This window comes from Mytilus galloprovincialis, chromosome 8, assembly GCF_965363235.1.
Source record: "Mytilus galloprovincialis chromosome 8, xbMytGall1.hap1.1, whole genome shotgun sequence".
NCBI lineage: Eukaryota > Metazoa > Mollusca > Bivalvia > Mytilida > Mytilidae > Mytilus > Mytilus galloprovincialis.
Window position 1 is genome coordinate 71150269 of NC_134845.1, and position 19049 is coordinate 71169317.

At 32.8% G+C, this 19049-nt stretch overlaps 1 protein-coding gene across 2 annotated transcripts in view; it reads right to left on the reverse strand.

The window, feature by feature from the left end:
• Window positions 1-14584, reverse strand: part of LOC143042498 (uncharacterized) — a 34696-nt gene extending 20112 nt beyond the window's left edge. Inside the window, exons 1-9 of one of the 2 annotated variants that reach the window (XM_076214820.1) lie at window positions 14515-14584; window positions 14382-14418; window positions 11558-11640; window positions 10810-10945; window positions 9663-9785; window positions 8136-8180; window positions 6768-6827; window positions 5893-6030; window positions 1150-1413 (exon numbers count right to left, since the gene is read on the reverse strand). In XM_076214820.1, the coding sequence (XP_076070935.1) occupies window positions 1150-1413; window positions 5893-6030; window positions 6768-6827; window positions 8136-8180; window positions 9663-9785; window positions 10810-10945; window positions 11558-11640; window positions 14382-14418; window positions 14515-14570 (942 nt within the window). In that variant the 5' untranslated portion in view covers window positions 14571-14584. Of the gene's footprint in view, window positions 1-1149; window positions 1414-5892; window positions 6031-6767; window positions 6828-8135; window positions 8184-9662; window positions 9786-10809; window positions 10946-11557; window positions 11641-14381; window positions 14419-14514 lie in introns of both variants that reach the window. The other variant, XM_076214819.1, reaches the window with a different exon arrangement.
• Between the last annotated feature and the right edge of the window lie 4465 nt (window positions 14585-19049).

Below are 19049 nucleotides of genomic sequence, written 5' to 3' on the forward strand. Positions count from 1 at the left end.
GAACTTGTTAATTATTGTCAAAAAGATGAACACAAACACCAATACCAATCCACTTGAAAATACACATATGATAATGTGTCCATGAGACACAGATGATGCCTAAACTTACATATCACATAAATTTATAAAATGGACATAACTGAAGAACTGTGAAAGTGACGCTATTCAAATATGGATGTAATCTGAGTTGCTGTAATATGTTTTGTGTTTTTACGTTTCATAAAATTTGGTTAAGGCAAACTTAATTCAGGCAGCGGAAACGAAAAATTCAGTAATTTTTTCAATTTATAAAGGGGCATAACTCTAGAATGGTAAAAGTGATGACAACAAAATTCAAACTAGATCTGTGTTTTGTGGTTACATTTGTATGAGCATTGTGTAGAAGTTGTACCTCTACTTTTGACATATTTACATATTATGTTTGTTTGTTTTGTTCACAAATTGTTGTCAATTTAATGGAATTTGAAGCAACTGTCATGCAAGCGAGAGGTTTAGCAATCTATAAAACCAGGTTAACTCCACCATTTTCTTCATAAAAAAATGCCCTTTCTAAGTCAGGAATATGACAGTTGTTTGAGGCTTTGACTTGGGACTTTCCGTCTTGAAAGTTCAGTATTTTTGTGACTTTACTTTTTCATAACATTTGGTAAAGGCAAAGTAAAGTTAGAGAAGGGATACCAACTTTAGGACATACACACATACCAAAGTACATATGTACAATTGTACATAATTACATACAGGCATAAAAAGTTGCTGAAACTACAGCATGAAAATAATGTGAAGGCAGTTTGATAGAAAAACTAATACACATAGAAAATTTTATCACCCTGTACAGATTCCAATGTTGATATACTGTATAAAGGGTTATTTTCACGGGGTGTAAATTTTCCATTATTTTAGAAGATAGATCAAAATTGCCAAAATAAATTACGGCAAAAGTGTACATGCAGGTCTTGATAAAAATTTTGAACCTGCTAAAATAATAACTGCCATTATATTTCCTATACCTTATTCATTGAAAATCGCCAAATTTTACACTACGAAAAAATCCTGCGTCCTGCTATAAGGTATATACATTGTTTATTTAAATAATTTTTCCCATCCATGTTATTTTACTTTACAACAAGGAAAGCATTCCCTCTGACTTACTTTTTGAGCTGTTCTGTTCCATACTGTGACTTCATGTCCAGATCTGAGGAGATTCATTACCATGCCCTGTCCCATAATCCCTAGTCCCAGGAAGCCAATCCTGAGTGGTGTTGGGATGATAGGTTTTAGAGGTTTTTTGACGGCCTCCTCTATTAGTAAACCTGATGTTGATTTGTTATGTGTTGATGAGTTTGGAGATTTGGTTGGAGATTCCCGGGGAGGAGACAAAGGCAAGTCTTCTTGATTCACATCCATTGGTATGTCCTAAAATACAAAACACACATACAGTTTAACTTAATACACAAATATGTTTCAAGCACTTTTTTTCTCGCTTAATAGGCAAGTTTTAGTTCTTCAATTTTATTAACCAATATGCACCTTTAAAAGACCAATAAAATAAAATGCTTGGCTGTGCACAGCTACATACGCCCACAGATGTCCAACCTTGAACAGTTGGGGAAGAAATGTAATAATATTCAAGCTTGATACAGGTCTGAATTTGGATTGTAATTAAATATTTGACATATTATAGGTTTCTGAATAATAGTAGTCAAAGAACTTAAAATTGTATATATGAATTGAATATATATTCAAATAAAAATTTCTTGCTGTTGCTCAATACTTAGTAAATCTGTTGTCAGACTATCAACAAATAAGTTAAATATATTCTCAATGTCATATCAGAAATTTATGAAAATCAAGAGGGAGCTTACATCAATAGATATAAACAATTAACCAAAGTTTCAGGAGAATTGATGACAGCATTTTTAAGTTATTGTCCGAAAACTGGAAAATCCTCCCTTTTTTAATGAATAAAACCCCATAAGGCATAACTTAGAAATGTAAAATTGAAACTTATAAAATTCTAAAGGGAGCTTACATCAATAGATATTAACAATTCACTAAAGTTTCATAAGAATTGCTAAAAGCATTTTATAGTTTTTGTCCGAAAACTGGAAAATGCCCCTTTTTTATGAATAAAACCCCTGCAACTGGTAAATGTAAAATCTAAAATTTATAAAAAACGAAAGGGAGCTCACGTCAATAGAAATACACAATTCACCGAAGTTTTATGCAAATTGGTTAAAGGGTTTTTGATTTAATGCCAGACATGTTGACGACTGACAGACAGACGGTATACCATAATACATCCCTTAAACGGGCATATAAAAATAGGCTTAAAATGTGTGTTTCTAGAAATAGCAGGGTTTAAAGGTAAAAAGTGTCACAATTGAAAAATAAAAGTAGAATGTGTCTCAAGGCACAAATGCCCCAGCTCAAGTTTGCTTTTTTAAGGAAAAATGGGACATACAGAAGGACAGTCAAGGGTAACACTTAATGCCCACTTTGCATTGAGGAAGGTATTTACCCAATCAAGATTATGTATCAAATTAAATCTCTGTATTTTCTTAAACCAGACTGAAACTGTGCATAAATCCAGAGGAGGGACAATGACCTATGTACTATGTGAAAACTTTTTTAGGTCATGTGGTGAGATTTCAGATTATTAAAAATTTGTAAGGGTTCCGCGGAATCCAGTGTCTCACCTACTTTTGCTGTTAATTGCAGGCTCAACAAAAATGAGGAAAATAACAAGAATGTGTCCATAGAACACAGATGCCCAACTTGCACTATTATTTTCCATGTTCAGTGGACCGTGAAATTGGGGTAAAAACTTTATTTTGGAATAAAAATTAGAAAGATAATATCATAGGGAACATTTGTAATAAGTTTCAAGTTGATGTGACTTTCACTTCATCAAAAACTACCTTGACCAAAAACTTTAACCAAAACTTTAACCTGAACTTCGCACTATCATTTTCTATGTTCAGTGGACCATGAAATTGGGGTCAAAACTATAATTTGGCATTAAAATTAGAAAGATCTTATCATGGGGAACATGTGTACTAAGTTTCAAGTTGATTGGACTTCAACTTCATCAAAAACTACCTTGACCAAAAACTTTAACCTGAAGTGGGACGAACGGACACACGAACAAATGAACGGACGAATGGAGGCACAGCCCAGAAAACATAATGCCCCTCTGCTATCGTAGGTAGGGCATAATTCAACTTCATCAAAAACTACCTTGACCAAAAACTTTAACCTGAAGAAGGACGAACAGACGCACGGACGGACCAATGAACAGAGGCACAGACCAGAAAACATAATGCCCTCTACTATCGTAGTTGGGGCATAATTAATAATAATATTCCTCTTGATACTATCTTTTGATTGAAAGAGACATTTGTCCAAGTTTGGTAAAAATCCAGGATAGTTTTGAATCTTATAAATGTTTAAAAACTTTAACTGCCTACTATCTTTTGATTGAAAGAGACATTTGTCCAAGTTTGGTAAAAATCCAGGATAGTTTTGAATCTTATAAATGTTTTAAAAACTTTAACTGCAGACTGTATGTAATGTTAACTGGAATAAAAACAAGAATGTGTCCAAAGTACATGGATGCCCAACTTGTACTATCCTTTTTCATGTTCCATGGACCGTGAAATTGGGTAAATTTAATCACAATCCAAATTCAGAGCTGTATCAAGCTTGAATTTTGTGTCCATACTTGCCCAAACTGTTCAGGGCTCGACCTCTGCAGTCATATCAAGTTGTTGAGCCTTTGTATTTTGTCGAAAAAGCGAGACATAGCGATCCTACATTCCATCGGCGGCATCCACAAATATTCACTCTGTGGTTAAAGTTTTTGAAATTTTAATTACTTTCTTAAACTATACTGGATTTCTACCAAACTTGGACAGAAGCTTGTTTATGATCATAAGAAAGTATCCAGATGTAAATTTTGTAAAAATAAAATTCAATTTTTTCCTTATTTTACTTATCAATGGACTTAGTTTTTCTGCGAGGAAACATTACATTCACTCTGTGGTTAAACTTTTTAAAATTTTAATAACTTTCATAAACTATCCTTGATTTGTACCAAACTTGGACAGAAGCTTGTTTATGATCATAAGATAGTATCAAGAAAAAATTTTTGTAAAAATAAATTTCCACTTTTCCGTATTTTACTTTATATAAATGGACTTAGTTTTTTTCGCCAGAAACAAAACATTCACTCTGTGGTTTAAGTTTTAAAAATTTTTATAATGTTCTTCAACTTTCCTGGATTTCTACCAAACTTGGACAAAAGCTTGATTCTGATCATAAGATATTATTCAGAAGGTTTTTTTTTTTTTAAAAATCCACTTTTTCCGTATTATACTTATAAATGGACTTAGTTTTTCTTCCAGTTAACATTACATACAGTCTGCAGTTAAAGTTTATAAAACATTTATTAGATTCATAAACTATCCTGGATTTTTACCAAAATTGGAAGCTTCTTTCAATCAAAAGACAGTATCGAGAGGGAAATTTTTATTGATGTTTTTCCTCATTTTTGATGAGTCTGCAATTAACAGCAAAAGTAGGCAAGACACTGTGTTCCGCGGAACCCATACAAATTTTTTATTAATAAAAGCCTATAACTCAGAAAAGTAAAATCTTATAAATCTATAATAAACAAGAATGTGTCCAAAGTACACGGATGCCCCACTTGCACTATTATTTTACATGTTCAATAGACCGTGAAATTGGGTAAAAAATCTAATTTGGCATTAAATTAGAAAGATCACACCATAGGGAACATGTGTACTAAGTTTCAAGTTGATTGGACTTCAGTTTCATCAAAAACTACCTTGACCAAAAACTTTAACCTGAAACTCACACTTTAATTTTCTATGTTCAGTGGACCGTGAAATTGGGGTCAAAAATTTAACTTGGCTGTAAAATTAGAAAGATCATATCATAAGGAACATGTGTACTAAGTTTCAAGTTGATTGGACTTCAGTTTCATCAAAAACTACCTTCACCAAAAACTTTAACCTGAAACTCACACTTTAATTTTCTATGTTCAGTGGACCGTGAAATTGGGGTCAAAAATTTAACTTGGCTGTAAAATTAGAAAGATCATATCATAAGGAACATGTGTACTAAGTTTCAAGTTGATTGGACTTCAGCTTCATCAAAAACTACCTTGACCAAAAACTTTAACCTGAAACTCACACTTTCATTTTCTATGTTCAGTGGACCGTGAAATTGGGGTCAAAAGTTTAATTTGGTTGTAAAATTAGAAAGATCATATCATAAGGAACATGTGTACTAAGTTTCAAGTTGATTGAACTTCAGCTTCATCAAAAACTACCTTGACCAAAAACTTTAACCTGAAACTCACACTTTCATTTTCTATGTTCAGTGGACCGTGAAATTGGGGTCAAAAGTTTAATTTGGTTGTAAAATTAGAAAGATCATATCATAAGGAACATGTGTACTAAGTTTCAAGTTGATTGAACTTCAGCTTCATCAAAAACTACCTTGACCAAAAACTTTAACCTGAAGCGGGACAGACGGACGAACGGACGGACGGACGGACAGACAGACGGACGAACGGACGCACAGACCAGAAAACATAATGCCCCTCTACTATCGTAGGTGGGGCATAAAAACAAAGTGAGCTTATGTCAACAGATAAAAACAATTCACAGAAATTTCATGCAAATTGGTTAAAGCGTTTTGTAGTTATTGTCTAACGTGTTAACAACAGACGGACAACTGTATACCATAATACATCCCTTAAACAGGTGTATAAAAACAGTTGTCTTCCAATACAACATGATTTTTCTGAGAAAGACATTCTGTATTTTTAGTTGATACGCCTCTGCAACTGTAGTGTAATTTTATTACCTGTACTGAATTTGTGGAAGGTTTAGCTTTGATTTTTGTGTTCATTCTTCCTTCTGCAAACAACTTTTGTTTCTTGGCTTTCAATTCTTCCTCACTTAAAGATGACATTCTCTTTTTCACAGGCAACGAACCTGTACTCTGAAAAATTATTAGTATGTTGATTGTCAAATTGGTCTATCAGTCAAAAATAATTATCAACTAAGTATCCCTTTTTCAACAAAAATTATGATCACTAATGATCTAAGGGCTATTCCAGAAAAAAATGTATGGGGGTTGGAAGGTACATTATATTAATAATACATGGGTGATGGGTATCAGAGCAACTTTTCACACTATAATGAACTATAAGTCTCAATTACAATTGTCTGGGTGGCGGATGCTGACAAAAAGTGCCTTCCAACACCCCCCTACATTTTTTTCTGGAATAGCCCTAAGTTTGGTAATATCATGTCTATTTTCAAACATTTTTGAATCGAATTATGTTATTGTTTTTATCCTTTTGTTTCATGTAGAGAGGATATAAAAGACTGGCTCAAAGGTTCTCCTTGTTTCACCCTTCTTAAACAGTCATAGAAATTGTGGTTTGGCATTCCTCAAATTTTTCTTAGGAATGTATTACAAAATTAACAAAAAACAACAGCATCAAATATATCTTAAAACAGGATATGTCCTGTTGGTCCTGTGCTAATTTTGAGGACTGGTGTGCAGATTTTGCAGTTTAATGACCATCTATGAATGCTGATATCTTATGTAGCTCAATGAATACTGATATCTTATGTAGCTCAATGAATACTGATATCTAATGTAGCTCAATGAATACTGATATCTTATGTAGCTCAATGAATACTGATATCTTATGTAGCTATCAGACAAACCTTTCTACTTGTCTCATCTTTTACTTTTGGAGGTCGACCAACAGTTCCTGTGCCTATGGACTAAAATAAAATAATACTATATTTAGTTAAATTATTCATGTGAGAAAAAAAATCTTAAAGGTAACGCCGCATCTAGTGTCTTGACTACTTTTGCTGTTGTCTATATTTTCAGTGTGATAGAAGTCGACGGAATGTAGGATCACCATGTCTTGCTTTTGCTACAAAAGCCACAGGCTCAACAAAAATGGGGAAAAAATTATCAAAATTTTCCTCAAGATACTATCTTTAATTGTAAGAAGCTTCTGTCCAAGTTTGGTAAAAATCAAGGATGCTTATCAATCTAATAAAAGTTTTAGAAACTAACTGCAGACTGTATGAATGTTAACTGGAAGGAAAACTAAGTCCATTTGAAAGTAAGATAGGGAAAAACAGGAAATAAATTTTAGCAAAATTTCCTTTAAGATACTAGCTTTTGATCATCAACACTAAAACTTCTGTCAAAGTTAAGTACAAATCCAGAATAGATTTAGAAGGATATAAAACAAGAATGTGTCCCCAGTACATGGATGCCCCATCTGCACTATCATTTTCTATGTTCAGTGGACGGTGAAATTGAGGCAAAAACTCTAATTTGGCATAAAAATTAGAAAGATCTTATCATAGGGAACATATGTACTAAGTTTCAAATTGATTGGACTTCAACTTCATCAAAAACTACCTTGACCAAAAACTTTAACCTGAAGCAGGACGAACAAATGGATACACAGACCAGAAAACATAATGCCCCTGTACTATCGTAGGTGGGGCATGGAAAATTAAAACTTTAACTATAGAGTGAATGTTATGTTAACTGTCAGCAAAACTAAGTCTATTTATAAGTAAAATATGGATAAACTGAATTTTTTTCTTCAAAATTTACTATCTTATGGATCATTTAAAGCTTCTGGTTAAGTTTGGTAGAAATGCAGAAACAGTTTCAGTAATTTATCAGAACTTTAAAAACTTTAAGAACCACAGAGTGTATATTTGTGGACACTAAAGCTGAGGACTGAATGTAGGATCGCTATGTCTCGCTTTTTCAACAATAAAAATGATAGTTTCTGTTACTATCTTTTAGTTTTCTGTGTATGATTTGAGAATTACAGCATGTCGGTCTCTCTTTTAGGTTGTATCTAACAGTTTTGAAAAAAATAGAGAAACAAGTCTCCAAATGTACAATGCCAACAGATTTCCAATTTTTGCGGTCGTATAAAAAGCTCAGCAAGCCTTACACTTTGAATATTAAAATTAAACTGTTTCTACAGAGAAATATCTTAACACACTTGTTGCAGTGGTGGAATCTACATAACAACGCTAAAAGCTACTCACCTTTCTTTCTTTCTTATCTTTTACTGGTGTTGCATCTTTTTTCAACTGATAATAATAATAAAATATTAAAGAAATATGACATAAATTTATAAACAAGAGGCTGTCACAACGACAGCAAACCGGATTTATTAACATTTATTTGTGTCCTGGCAATATCACAAGAACCATTACTGATGAATGGTGAAAGTGAAAATCGTCAATATCAAATTTGACCTCCATTTTGTCATCAGTATCAACATATTAAAATTTGAAAAGCTTAGATTGAATGGTTCATGAGTAAATGCAACAACCTGAATGGAAACGCCATTTTACGATCTTTCAAGAACCATAACTCCTGAACGGTAAAAGTCAAAATCGTCATTATTGAACTTGACCTCTATTTTGTCATCAGTAACAACATATTAAAATTTCAAAAGCTTTGGTTGAATGGTTCATGAGAAAATGCACGGACACAACGGGAAAAACCATTTTTCAATCTTTCAAGAACCATAACTCCTGAATGGTAAAAGTCAAAATCGTCATTATTGAACTTGACCTCCATTTTGTCATCAGTAACAGCATATTAAAATTTCGGAAGCTTTGGTAGAACAGTTCATGCATAAATGCACGGACACGACTGGAAACTCCATTTTTCAATCTTTCAAGAACCATAACTCCTGAACGGTAAAAGTCAAATTCGTCATTATTGAACTTGACCTCCATTCTTTCATTAGTAACAACATATTAAAATTTGGGAAGCTTTGGTAGAACAGTTCATGCGTAAATGCACGGACAACTCCATTTTTCAATCTTTCAAGAACCATAACTCCTGAACGGTAAAAGTCAAAATCGCCATTATTGAACTTGACCTTCATTTAGTTGTCAGTAACAACATATTAAAATTTTAAAAGCTTTGGTTGAACGGTTCATGAGTTAATGCACGGACAACATTTGATTGCCGCCCGCCCGCCCGCCCGCCCGACTGCCCGCCCGCCGGCCCGGCCGCCCGCCGTACATCCCCAAATCAATAACCGACATTTTTGTCACAAAAATCCGGTTAAATATAAAAAAGTGAATTATTTGACTTATTTTAATATTTACAGTTAATGATTATCAGTTGTAAGTAACACAAGAACAGATATAAAAGTTATAAGGTATTTTTAGTAGAAAAGTGTTTTTGTTCAATGAGCTGCAGAGTACTGTCTATCTGTTATAGTTTCCATAGGCATAATAAGCATTACTGAAGCAAATGAAGAAGATACCCCGCCTCTGCTTGTATATGTAATAAATATATAAATATACAGTTATATTTTGAAAATTATTCATGCAGGTTTTTTTTCACCTCCCTGTTGAACCTTACATTTCCTTAATAATTTCAAATTATTTCTATAGAAGTACATACTTGTATGTTTATTGTACCAATTATGGTACACAATTGACAGATTTGTACAAAAAAAAATTAATACTTTTATATATGCAATGTAGATCCTTTAACATGAACACTTTAAGGAAAGCCCCAGTAATTTATTGAGATCAACTTGTTTTCACCTTTGGTTTCTTGCCACCCATTGGTTCTCTAGAGTAATCTTTGATGGGACTATCTGAACTTCCTGGGAAAATCTGGGCCAACTCTTCGTCTATAGATGGTAGTTCCAGTGTCCTGGAGTTTTTCTGAGAAAAAATATAATATAAACTCAGGGCTCTTCTAAGTTCAACACTTGATTGATTGCATCACTTTTCTTCCTAATATGGAATGCAATTATACAAAAATAATTTTTGATAGGTACGAAAGCTCACAAAAATAATTTCATCCTGCACCAAAAACTTTTATACACAGAAAAAGCTACAAGTTACAGGCTAGACATACACCCATCTTGTTTACAATCTTAAACAGTAGTGTTAAGCCAAGCTTTTGTAAGTGAAAAATAAGTTTACTCATTTGAATTAGTTTAGGAGTGAAAATACTGTGTCAGTGAGTAATTTTCATCAGGGAAAAAAGTCAAAAATCAGATTTAAATGTACTAAATGCATTCTTTAACAAATTTTATTATATTTTTGATTGGTTCAAATCAAATATCAATTTGATAAATTAATTATAGAAAATTTGAAATCACCAAGCAAAATATTTCTTTAATCAATAAAATTATTGAATTAAACAGGAACATCAAAAACTGTTAAAAATTAGAAAAAAATAACATTTCACACCTATGCAGCATGTTTGAATGACCATGCTCAAGTTGTAAGAGGATCATATTCACAGCGTCTTACAAAAATGGAATCAGCTAAGAAATTTCTTCATTTTCGGTATTAATTTTTTGTTATGATCTCTTCTTTTTTAACCATGTAGTTAAATTTTATTTGCATCAACATGATTGCCTTTTAGTGCTGAAAAATTCCCCATAACTCAGGATTCAACTCCAACAATTGATGAAATCAGTGAAAGTCACCCATCAATTGCAAAATCTTGACAGAATTGTGTTTTTAATTGCATTTTGTGATATTTTAAGTGTCATTGAGATATCAACATTTGTTACTTATTAACCAGTCAAACTTATCTTGATAATAAAAACCTCTGAATTTACAGTATCTTAAACCTGAAACCAGACAGGAAAACAGAGACGGACATGAAAAATTAATACCCCCAACCCACTATTGTAAGTTGTGACACATTCTGGGCCTAACCCTTGAGACCTACTGTAGCAGGTTGTGCTTTCACTTCATCTTCTATGGCCTCCAACGCCTCCTTGTATCCTTTAGGTATTCTACTGTTCAATTTAAACTTGTTTCTGTTGGCTGCATATAAATAAATATTCTCTTCTGGAATCCAGGCACTAAAACAGCAAAATAAACTTTATTCTAGCTTATATACTGAGCCAAAAAGGTTAAGCAACAAAAATATGAAATTTTATTTTATTACAAGATCATAACAACATACAATTTTAATAATAACAAAATGGAATTATGACATGTCAGAAGCAACATGAATGTTTATCACTGACATTCATTAGGATTTTCTTTGTATAGAGTGCCGGGATGGTCATGATGCGGAAATGAGTATAGTGTTATTCAAAATCAATTTCTCAGCCATGCCCCAAGTGCACCAATGAAGGATTGGCAGGCACACCAGCAGCTGCCCTTAGTCATGCACTACATTTTGAGGCCAAAAAAAACTTGTCATGAGTTGACGTAAAGCGAAGGTAGCACTCCTCCCCTGACAATGTTTTTTTTGGTCTACGAGATATCAACCTATCCTGTGCAGTTGCAATTTGTTGATATCTGTAATTCTAAAATGTTAAGCAACTAAAAAGTACCTGGATTGATTACTGTTATCTATTCAGTGTTTGGTCATGGTTAAAAATAATCATTTTCCCTTAAAATGGAAAAAAACAAACATAACAACATCTAGCATCATCGACAGATATTCTTTCAATGTTTTTACTCACTAGTTTTCTGATCCAAAGAAGAAGACAAAGTGATGTAGTGTTTTCTTCAGAGGTTTCTTAACCTCATCTTTAGGAGCAATGACCTACAAAATATAATCATTAAAATGTTATTCCATTAAAGTTTTCATAAAGATTTATTGCAAACATGAACCTCTGAATATACCAATATATCAAGAAGTGTTTAATCATTTTTTCTTGTTTTTGAAATTCTGAGTGTCAAAATGATTTTTAGAAAATAGTACGTGTATTAATAGAACCACTTAACTTTGCATCATAACCTTGAGTAGGTTAAGTGTAGTTGGGTATTCTTCAACTAATTATTTACTTACTATACATCACAATCATTGGCTTAAATCTAAATGAATGCTAAAATGTACATTCCAAGCCCAATTTATAAGTTCTTTGTTAAATGTACATTTTTTTAAAGAATTAATTTGTAATTTTTTACCTTTACACTGGATATTTATTAAATATGTTCAAATTACGTTGAATTTCAATTAATGCAAGTTATTTTGAACATCTTATACAAATGCCTCATGTATATTGGGAAAACTTTTAACATAAAAATTGTTAAATCATTTCAACTGCCATGACTGCTCACATTAACAAAAATTATCATTAAATTTTACAATTCAATGTAAATATTTGAAAGATGCTCAAACGTGTAAAATTTACTTTTCATAGATATTAGAAGAGTTATATGGAATTCAGGAGACTCATGTCAATTGTATGGAAGTCATGCTTTTATAGATGTATTTCATTTTGAGATTTAAAATAGCAAATATCAAAGGGTTCAGCACCATGTTTAACCATGTCACATTCTGTAAATGTACCTGTCACAAGTCAAAATCCTGGAATTTAGTGGTTGTTGTTCACTTGTTGCTGTATATCATATTTGTTTTCCTTACTTGTTTGTTCAAACATCAGGCTTGTAGTTTTATTGTATGAATTAACATTTGTCTAAGACATGGCTGAATCAAGATTAATACAACTTAATTTAATTGCATTTTCAGATTATTAATTCTTCACTGAATTTTGCTGTTCATTTTTTTTTTATTCCAGCAAAGGATGCCATAATAAACTAAGATGGGGAAAGAATTTTGTCAACAGCTCCATCATATATATGGGCCGTTGACAATTATTGTTAATTGAGTTTGTGACAATAAAATATTTATATTTGTATATTACATGTATTATTAAAACTTGATAAATGTAAAAAAACTTTATTGATTAATATAGAAAAGTTATTTGCAAATCAACAGGTAATTCAAAATGTGGAACCTTTCAAGTACAACACAGGTGTTCATTTTGCAATTTTCTGACTTGATTGCTTGAAAAAAAAAATTCGTAAGGGTTCCACGGAACCCGGTGTCTCGCCTACTTTTTCTGTTAATCGCAGACTCAACAAAAATGAGGAAAAACATCAATAAAAATTTCCCTCACAATACTGTCTTTTGATTGAAAGAAACTTCCAAGTTTGGTAAAAAAAATCCAGGATAATTTATGAATCTAATAAATGTTTTATAAACTTTAACTGCAGACTGTATGTAATGTTAACTGGAAGAAAAACTAAGTCCATTTATAAGTAAAATACGGAAAAAGTGATTTTTTTTTTTACAAAATTTACTTCTGAATAATATCTTATGATCAGAAATAAGCTTTTGTCTAAGTTTGGTAAAAATCCATGATAGTTTAAGAACATTATAAAAATTTTAAAAACTTAAACCACAGAGTGAATGTTTTGTTTCTGGCAAAAAAACTAACTAAGTCCATTTATAAGTAAAATACGGAAAAGTGGAAATTTATTTTTACAAAATTTTCTTCTTGATACTATCTTATGATCATAAACAAGCTTCTGTCCAAGTTTGGTACAAATCCTTGATAGTTTATGAAAGTTATTAAAATTTTAAAAACTTTAACCACAGAGTGAATGTAATGTTTCCTCGCAGAAAAACTAAGTCCATTTATAAGTAAAATACAGAAAAGTGGAAATTTATTTTCACAACATTTTCTTCTTGTTACTATCTTATGATCATAAACAAGCTTCTGTCCTAGTTTGGTACATATCAACGATAGTTTATGAAAGTTATTAAAATTTTAAAAACTTTAACCACAGAGTGAATGTAATGTTTCCTCGCAGAAAAACTAAGTCCATTTATAAGTAAAATACGGAAAAAATGGAATTTTATTTTTACAAAATTTACTTCTGGATACTTTCTTATGATCATAAACAAGCTTCTGTCCAAGTTTGGTAGAAATTCAGTATAGTTTAAGAAAGTTATTAAAATTTCAAAAACTTTAACCACAGAGTGAATATTTGTTGACGCCGCCGACGACGCCGACGACGACGGAATGTAGGATCGCTTAGTCTCGCTTTTTCGACTAAAGTCGAAGGCTCGACAATGAACACCAAATAAGCACAAGTCTGAAACATAAAATGCATATAATTTTTACATAAAGCTTTAAGTCTCCTTAATGCACAAGTGTGTCTGTATTCTAAGTAGATTTTTAAGGATTTTAATGCATAAACACAACCATATTTGTCAATTCCTTTTGATGAACTTTAAAATGATTATTGAAACAAAGGCATAATTTCAATCTCAGGGGAGATTACTCTGCTCTGACCGAGTTAATGGGATTTTTAACATCAAATATATCTGCTGCAAGTAATCACAGAGATAAGATTTACATTTTTTATGTTCAATGAATGATATATAATGAATAATAACTACAGAAAGCAATTGAAAGTGTCCTTTCTAAGCTCTTTTGGCATTTGTTAAGATTGTTGACATGCCGGTCTGGCAAGAGGTCGAAGTAATCTTACCTTTCCTGGCCATGAGGGGAATCCTTTCATCTTCGCCCTTAAAAATATAAATGAAAGATTGTTATTTTTTGTATTGCATTATATAAGTTTCTAAATTAAATCATTTCAGTTGCGTTTTACTATGTTTTCTTACCAGACTAGGTCTCCGACTTCAAACTTAGACTCCATTTTTGAAGCAGAATGATGCATTGTGGGAAGATTATAAGCGTGGGGGAAATCCACCTTCAGATGTGGCCAACGGGGCACAACTCTGACTTCTTTAAAGGTTCCCGCGCGAATGTCATGTTAAAAGAAGAGACTAAGCGCCCTTTGAACATTATTCGACAAAAAAATTAAATTCTTCAAAGAATGCATTTTTAAGGCATGTCGTTTCGTAACCTGGTCGTTTCGTACCTGGTCGATTCGTAACTACATTGGTTTGTAACTGAGACGTTTCGTACCTGGTATTTTAAATTAATTAGTTTAAATGAAACCGAGTTAAAGTTATTATTTATAAATGATCAAATCGTTCATCTAATAATAACAATATTGTAATGTTTTTAATTTAAAACTTTCTTATATCTTTTTAATTATTGGCTAATTGGTACTTACGCTCGGTGATAGCTTTAATGTTTTTATGACAACTAATGACAGTTAATAAAAAGTAATTATTGTAGGTGTAAAGTGATTAAGTTGATTAATGGCACATGACCTATGGCGCAAGACCTAAAAATAATTATTTTCTACTTTGTTCTCACTTTTACATGCCAATGCATAACCCTCCTCCTTTTTCACTCAGGCTGGAGACCGGCGTTGACGGAGTTAAAGGTTTTGTTTTGTTTCAAAGTTTTATTAGAACACTTATCTTACTCTATTCCTTTTTCTTTTTTTCAGAAACATCACTATGTTGTTCTTTGTTTGCATGTTTATACTGGCATAAAGCCTGATTTTTCATCCGAAAACCCCTGGTATAAACATCAGTGGCGGATGCAGGAATTTTCGAAAGGGGGGGTGCTAGCCCAGGACAAAGGGGGGGTGCAGGGGGGGTGCAAACATATGTCCCGATTCAAATGCATTGATTGGCCAAAATAAAGGGGGGGTGCGGACCCCCGGAACCCCCCCCTCTGGATCCGCCACTGAACATGAAACAAAGTCTTAGTTGGCCGGAGCAGCAGGAGCAGTTGGTCCGTATACAAAAGCACATCTCCTTAACAATGTACTACAGGACATCTGGTTTTGAGTGTATTTATCCCAGAATGAGAAAATGCCGCCCTTGTATGTAGCGGGTCCTCACATGCTGATACCTTTTTAGTTTACCTTCGGATACTCACTTGATCTGTAGAGGAAGAAACGATGTCTCCCTGTGAAAAAGTCGACATAGAAGGTAGAACGGAGGGTTGCCGATGACATCTTGGGTGTTAAGGTCGTTGTGCCATCCCTCTCAATCCGACTTATCAAGTTCTGTCGAAACAAAGCTTCACGGGGTAGGCGGGAGAAAAGTAAAGTCATTGAGACATTTTGATCTCCACATAGTGAAGAAATTTAAATCAGACTTTGTTTTCATACAGATTAGGGAGAATGACATATGTGGCAAATTATCTGCATCACACACAGCCTCAGAGATAATACAACTCGCAAAAGATGTCAAGCGCTTATGTGTTCCTTCTGTAGTTATAGGCTCCAATATCGTCAGACTAAAAACAAGAAACATAAAAGAAACAGCTTATGATAGAAAAAAAAGAAGATTAATAAAGAACTCAGCAACATAAAGATGAGTGGTGTAAGTATTGGAGACATCAAGACTAAATACTTTGATAAAGACGGGGTACATCTAAATGATGATGGACAATTTTTAAAAATTCTTCTGTTCTATTCGCATGTGTGCAAAACTGTACTTGTAAAGTGTAAAGTTATGTGCAATCAATTATTTAATAAATAAATATAGATATATATGTACATCAATAGGTCTTTTTATTATTATTTAAGTAACCTACGACTCGTATTATTATTATAAATTGATATAAGGTTACAAAACGTCTCAGGTACGAAATGACCTAGTAAGTTAAGAATCGACTAGTTACGAAACGACCTGCACCCGACTTTATTCTTTAAATGAATCTTTTAGTATTATTCTTACTGATTTATGCTTATTTGTTTCACCTACCTGTACGTTGGACCTGGGACATAATATATTGGTATAACTAGTTAGTATAAAAGTTCCACATTTACAGCATACAAATGAGCCCAAGAAAAAGAATAATCAAGAAGATAATCCTAAAAAGACCCCCCCCCCCCTTTTCCTAAAAGGTAGCGATGGTAGATATAAAGGAGTGTAACAAAAAAACTATGGAGACAAAAATTTGAAGAACATTGGGTTCCAACAGGGACTTTCTATACTAACCGACACTACTTACTATTTCTAGTATAGAAAGTCTCTGGTTCCAATCACACGAGCTTTAACTGATCTGGGCTGAATCAATCAGATTTCCGTGATGGTATCCAGGAAGATATCCCCGCCTGCATAATTACAGTACTTCGTTTGAATCGCAGGGCTGGGAAAGGAGGATTGGAATTTTAAAAAATATATAGTGCAAACATGGAGACCCTCAGCTACACTATAGTTTGCATAGAGGTCCAGGTTAACATAGTTTTTTGGAGGACTGTCTTTAAATCCATTTGCCTTATTTGAGTATTGTGTGTTTGAACTTCTTGGTCTATGCAAGGATTTGTATAGTCAGTGGCGGATCCAGAAATTTCCATAAGTTGGGGCTCACTGACTGCATAAGAGGAGGCCCGCTCCGATCATGCTCCAGTGATTCCCTATATAATCAAACAAATTTTTCCCAGAAAAGGGGGGCTGAGCCCCCTGGGCCTCCCCTTCTAAATCCGCCTCTGATAGTAAGTGCCTATACAAATCCTTGGTCTATTCGGATCTTGTAATGTGTGTCATAAGTGTTCGTTATTTGTCACATGGTATATCCATGAGATCGCTCACCACTGGTTCATTTGTAGTTTTTTCCTCTCGTGTCTTGCAGTGAAGTCGTAAAATCATTTTTGAATTACAAATGTGTTTCGTATGTAAAATTTTACTTCTATTTTAGTTAGATTTCTTCAACAGTTTTACTGATAACATAGAATACCAAGATATTTTATTATTTTGTTTTAAAATATTCCAAAAAGGTTGGGGTTTTTTTTAAGATCAATAAAATCATAGTCCGGAATCAGAGCACTGATGACCATCTACCAATATAGATAACTTCGAGGATTTATGAAAAATGTATTGGATTTTGTTTAAAATGAAACAATGGTCACAGCAGCTATAACAATATAAAGGTTAATCAAATATCATTGAAGGTCATTTAAGTCAACTTAAGGAGCATAGTATAACTCACAGTTTCCCTAAATAACATCAAGATATAAATTAAAATGCGATATCCCAATAGTAAACGAACAGCCATTTGAAAAAAAATACATCTACATGTATATAACATTATGAAACGAAATCTCGTCTCTTTTAAAAGTGTTGTCGGACATTTTTGTAAAAAGTTTCAAATGTGGAACGTAAATATCTAAATATAGGAAAGGACAATTATATTGTTGTTTAAATTAGATCAATATCAAAGTAAGTTACTTTGGCAAATTTCGGCTGTTTCTCCATCAAGGTAACGTGTAAATAAACATTGAATTTATCTATTTGAAGGAATTCCGAAGGATATATATTAACTCAGTTTTGCCATAAACTGATTTATAATATAATATAAAAAAGAAGATGTGGTATGATTGCCAATGAGACAACTATCCACAAATGACCAAAATGACACAGACATTAACAACTATAGGTCACCGTACGGCCTTCAACAATGGGCAAAGCAATAATACACACCAAGTCTGCTGTTAATGTCCATATAGAAAACTAAGTTACAAATTGGGGATACACTTTGTTGAAGAAATGTCTATAGATAATGCCAAGAAAAACATTTACAGCTTATATCATCAAATCAGATCTCATAATATATCTAGCATAATTAATGATCTGTAAAGTTTAGAAGAAGCGTTGCAACACATTATTTTGCCATTCGATTTTTCAAATGACCATTTAAGAATTAAATAAGAAAAAAGTGTTTGATAAGCTGGATTGCGTTGTAGTGTAAAATCACAAAAATAGTGAACTCCGAGGAAAATTCAAAATGGAAAGCACCCTAATCAAATGGCAAAATCAAAACGGTATGTCTAAAAAAATCAGAAGCTCAAACACACCAAACGTGTAGCGAGTAGAAAAGTCATAACGTCGACCGAAATAAAATACAATCTAATGCATGCACCTAAAGATATAAGTCTAAATTGAAAACAATGTTCAAATCTATGATTGCGTTGAGTAAAAATTGCAATTTTTATACATGACTTTGTGCATGCAAAACAAATTTCTTGCATGGTAGAGGGTTCTAAATACAGCACAAACAACATTTTCCAAAAGACTAAAAAAAGTGACAAAGTATATTCAAGTTTCAAGTTTTTATTAAATCAGGAAAATCAATACAAGTATAATGATGTCTTCCCACCCATTAACATGATATTACATCACATAAATAAATATATATTATGTATGACAAAATATCAAATCAAGGTTAGATGACAATTTTTTAACAAAACGCATTTGACCAAAGGTCGTCAACTGGACAACTGAGGTTC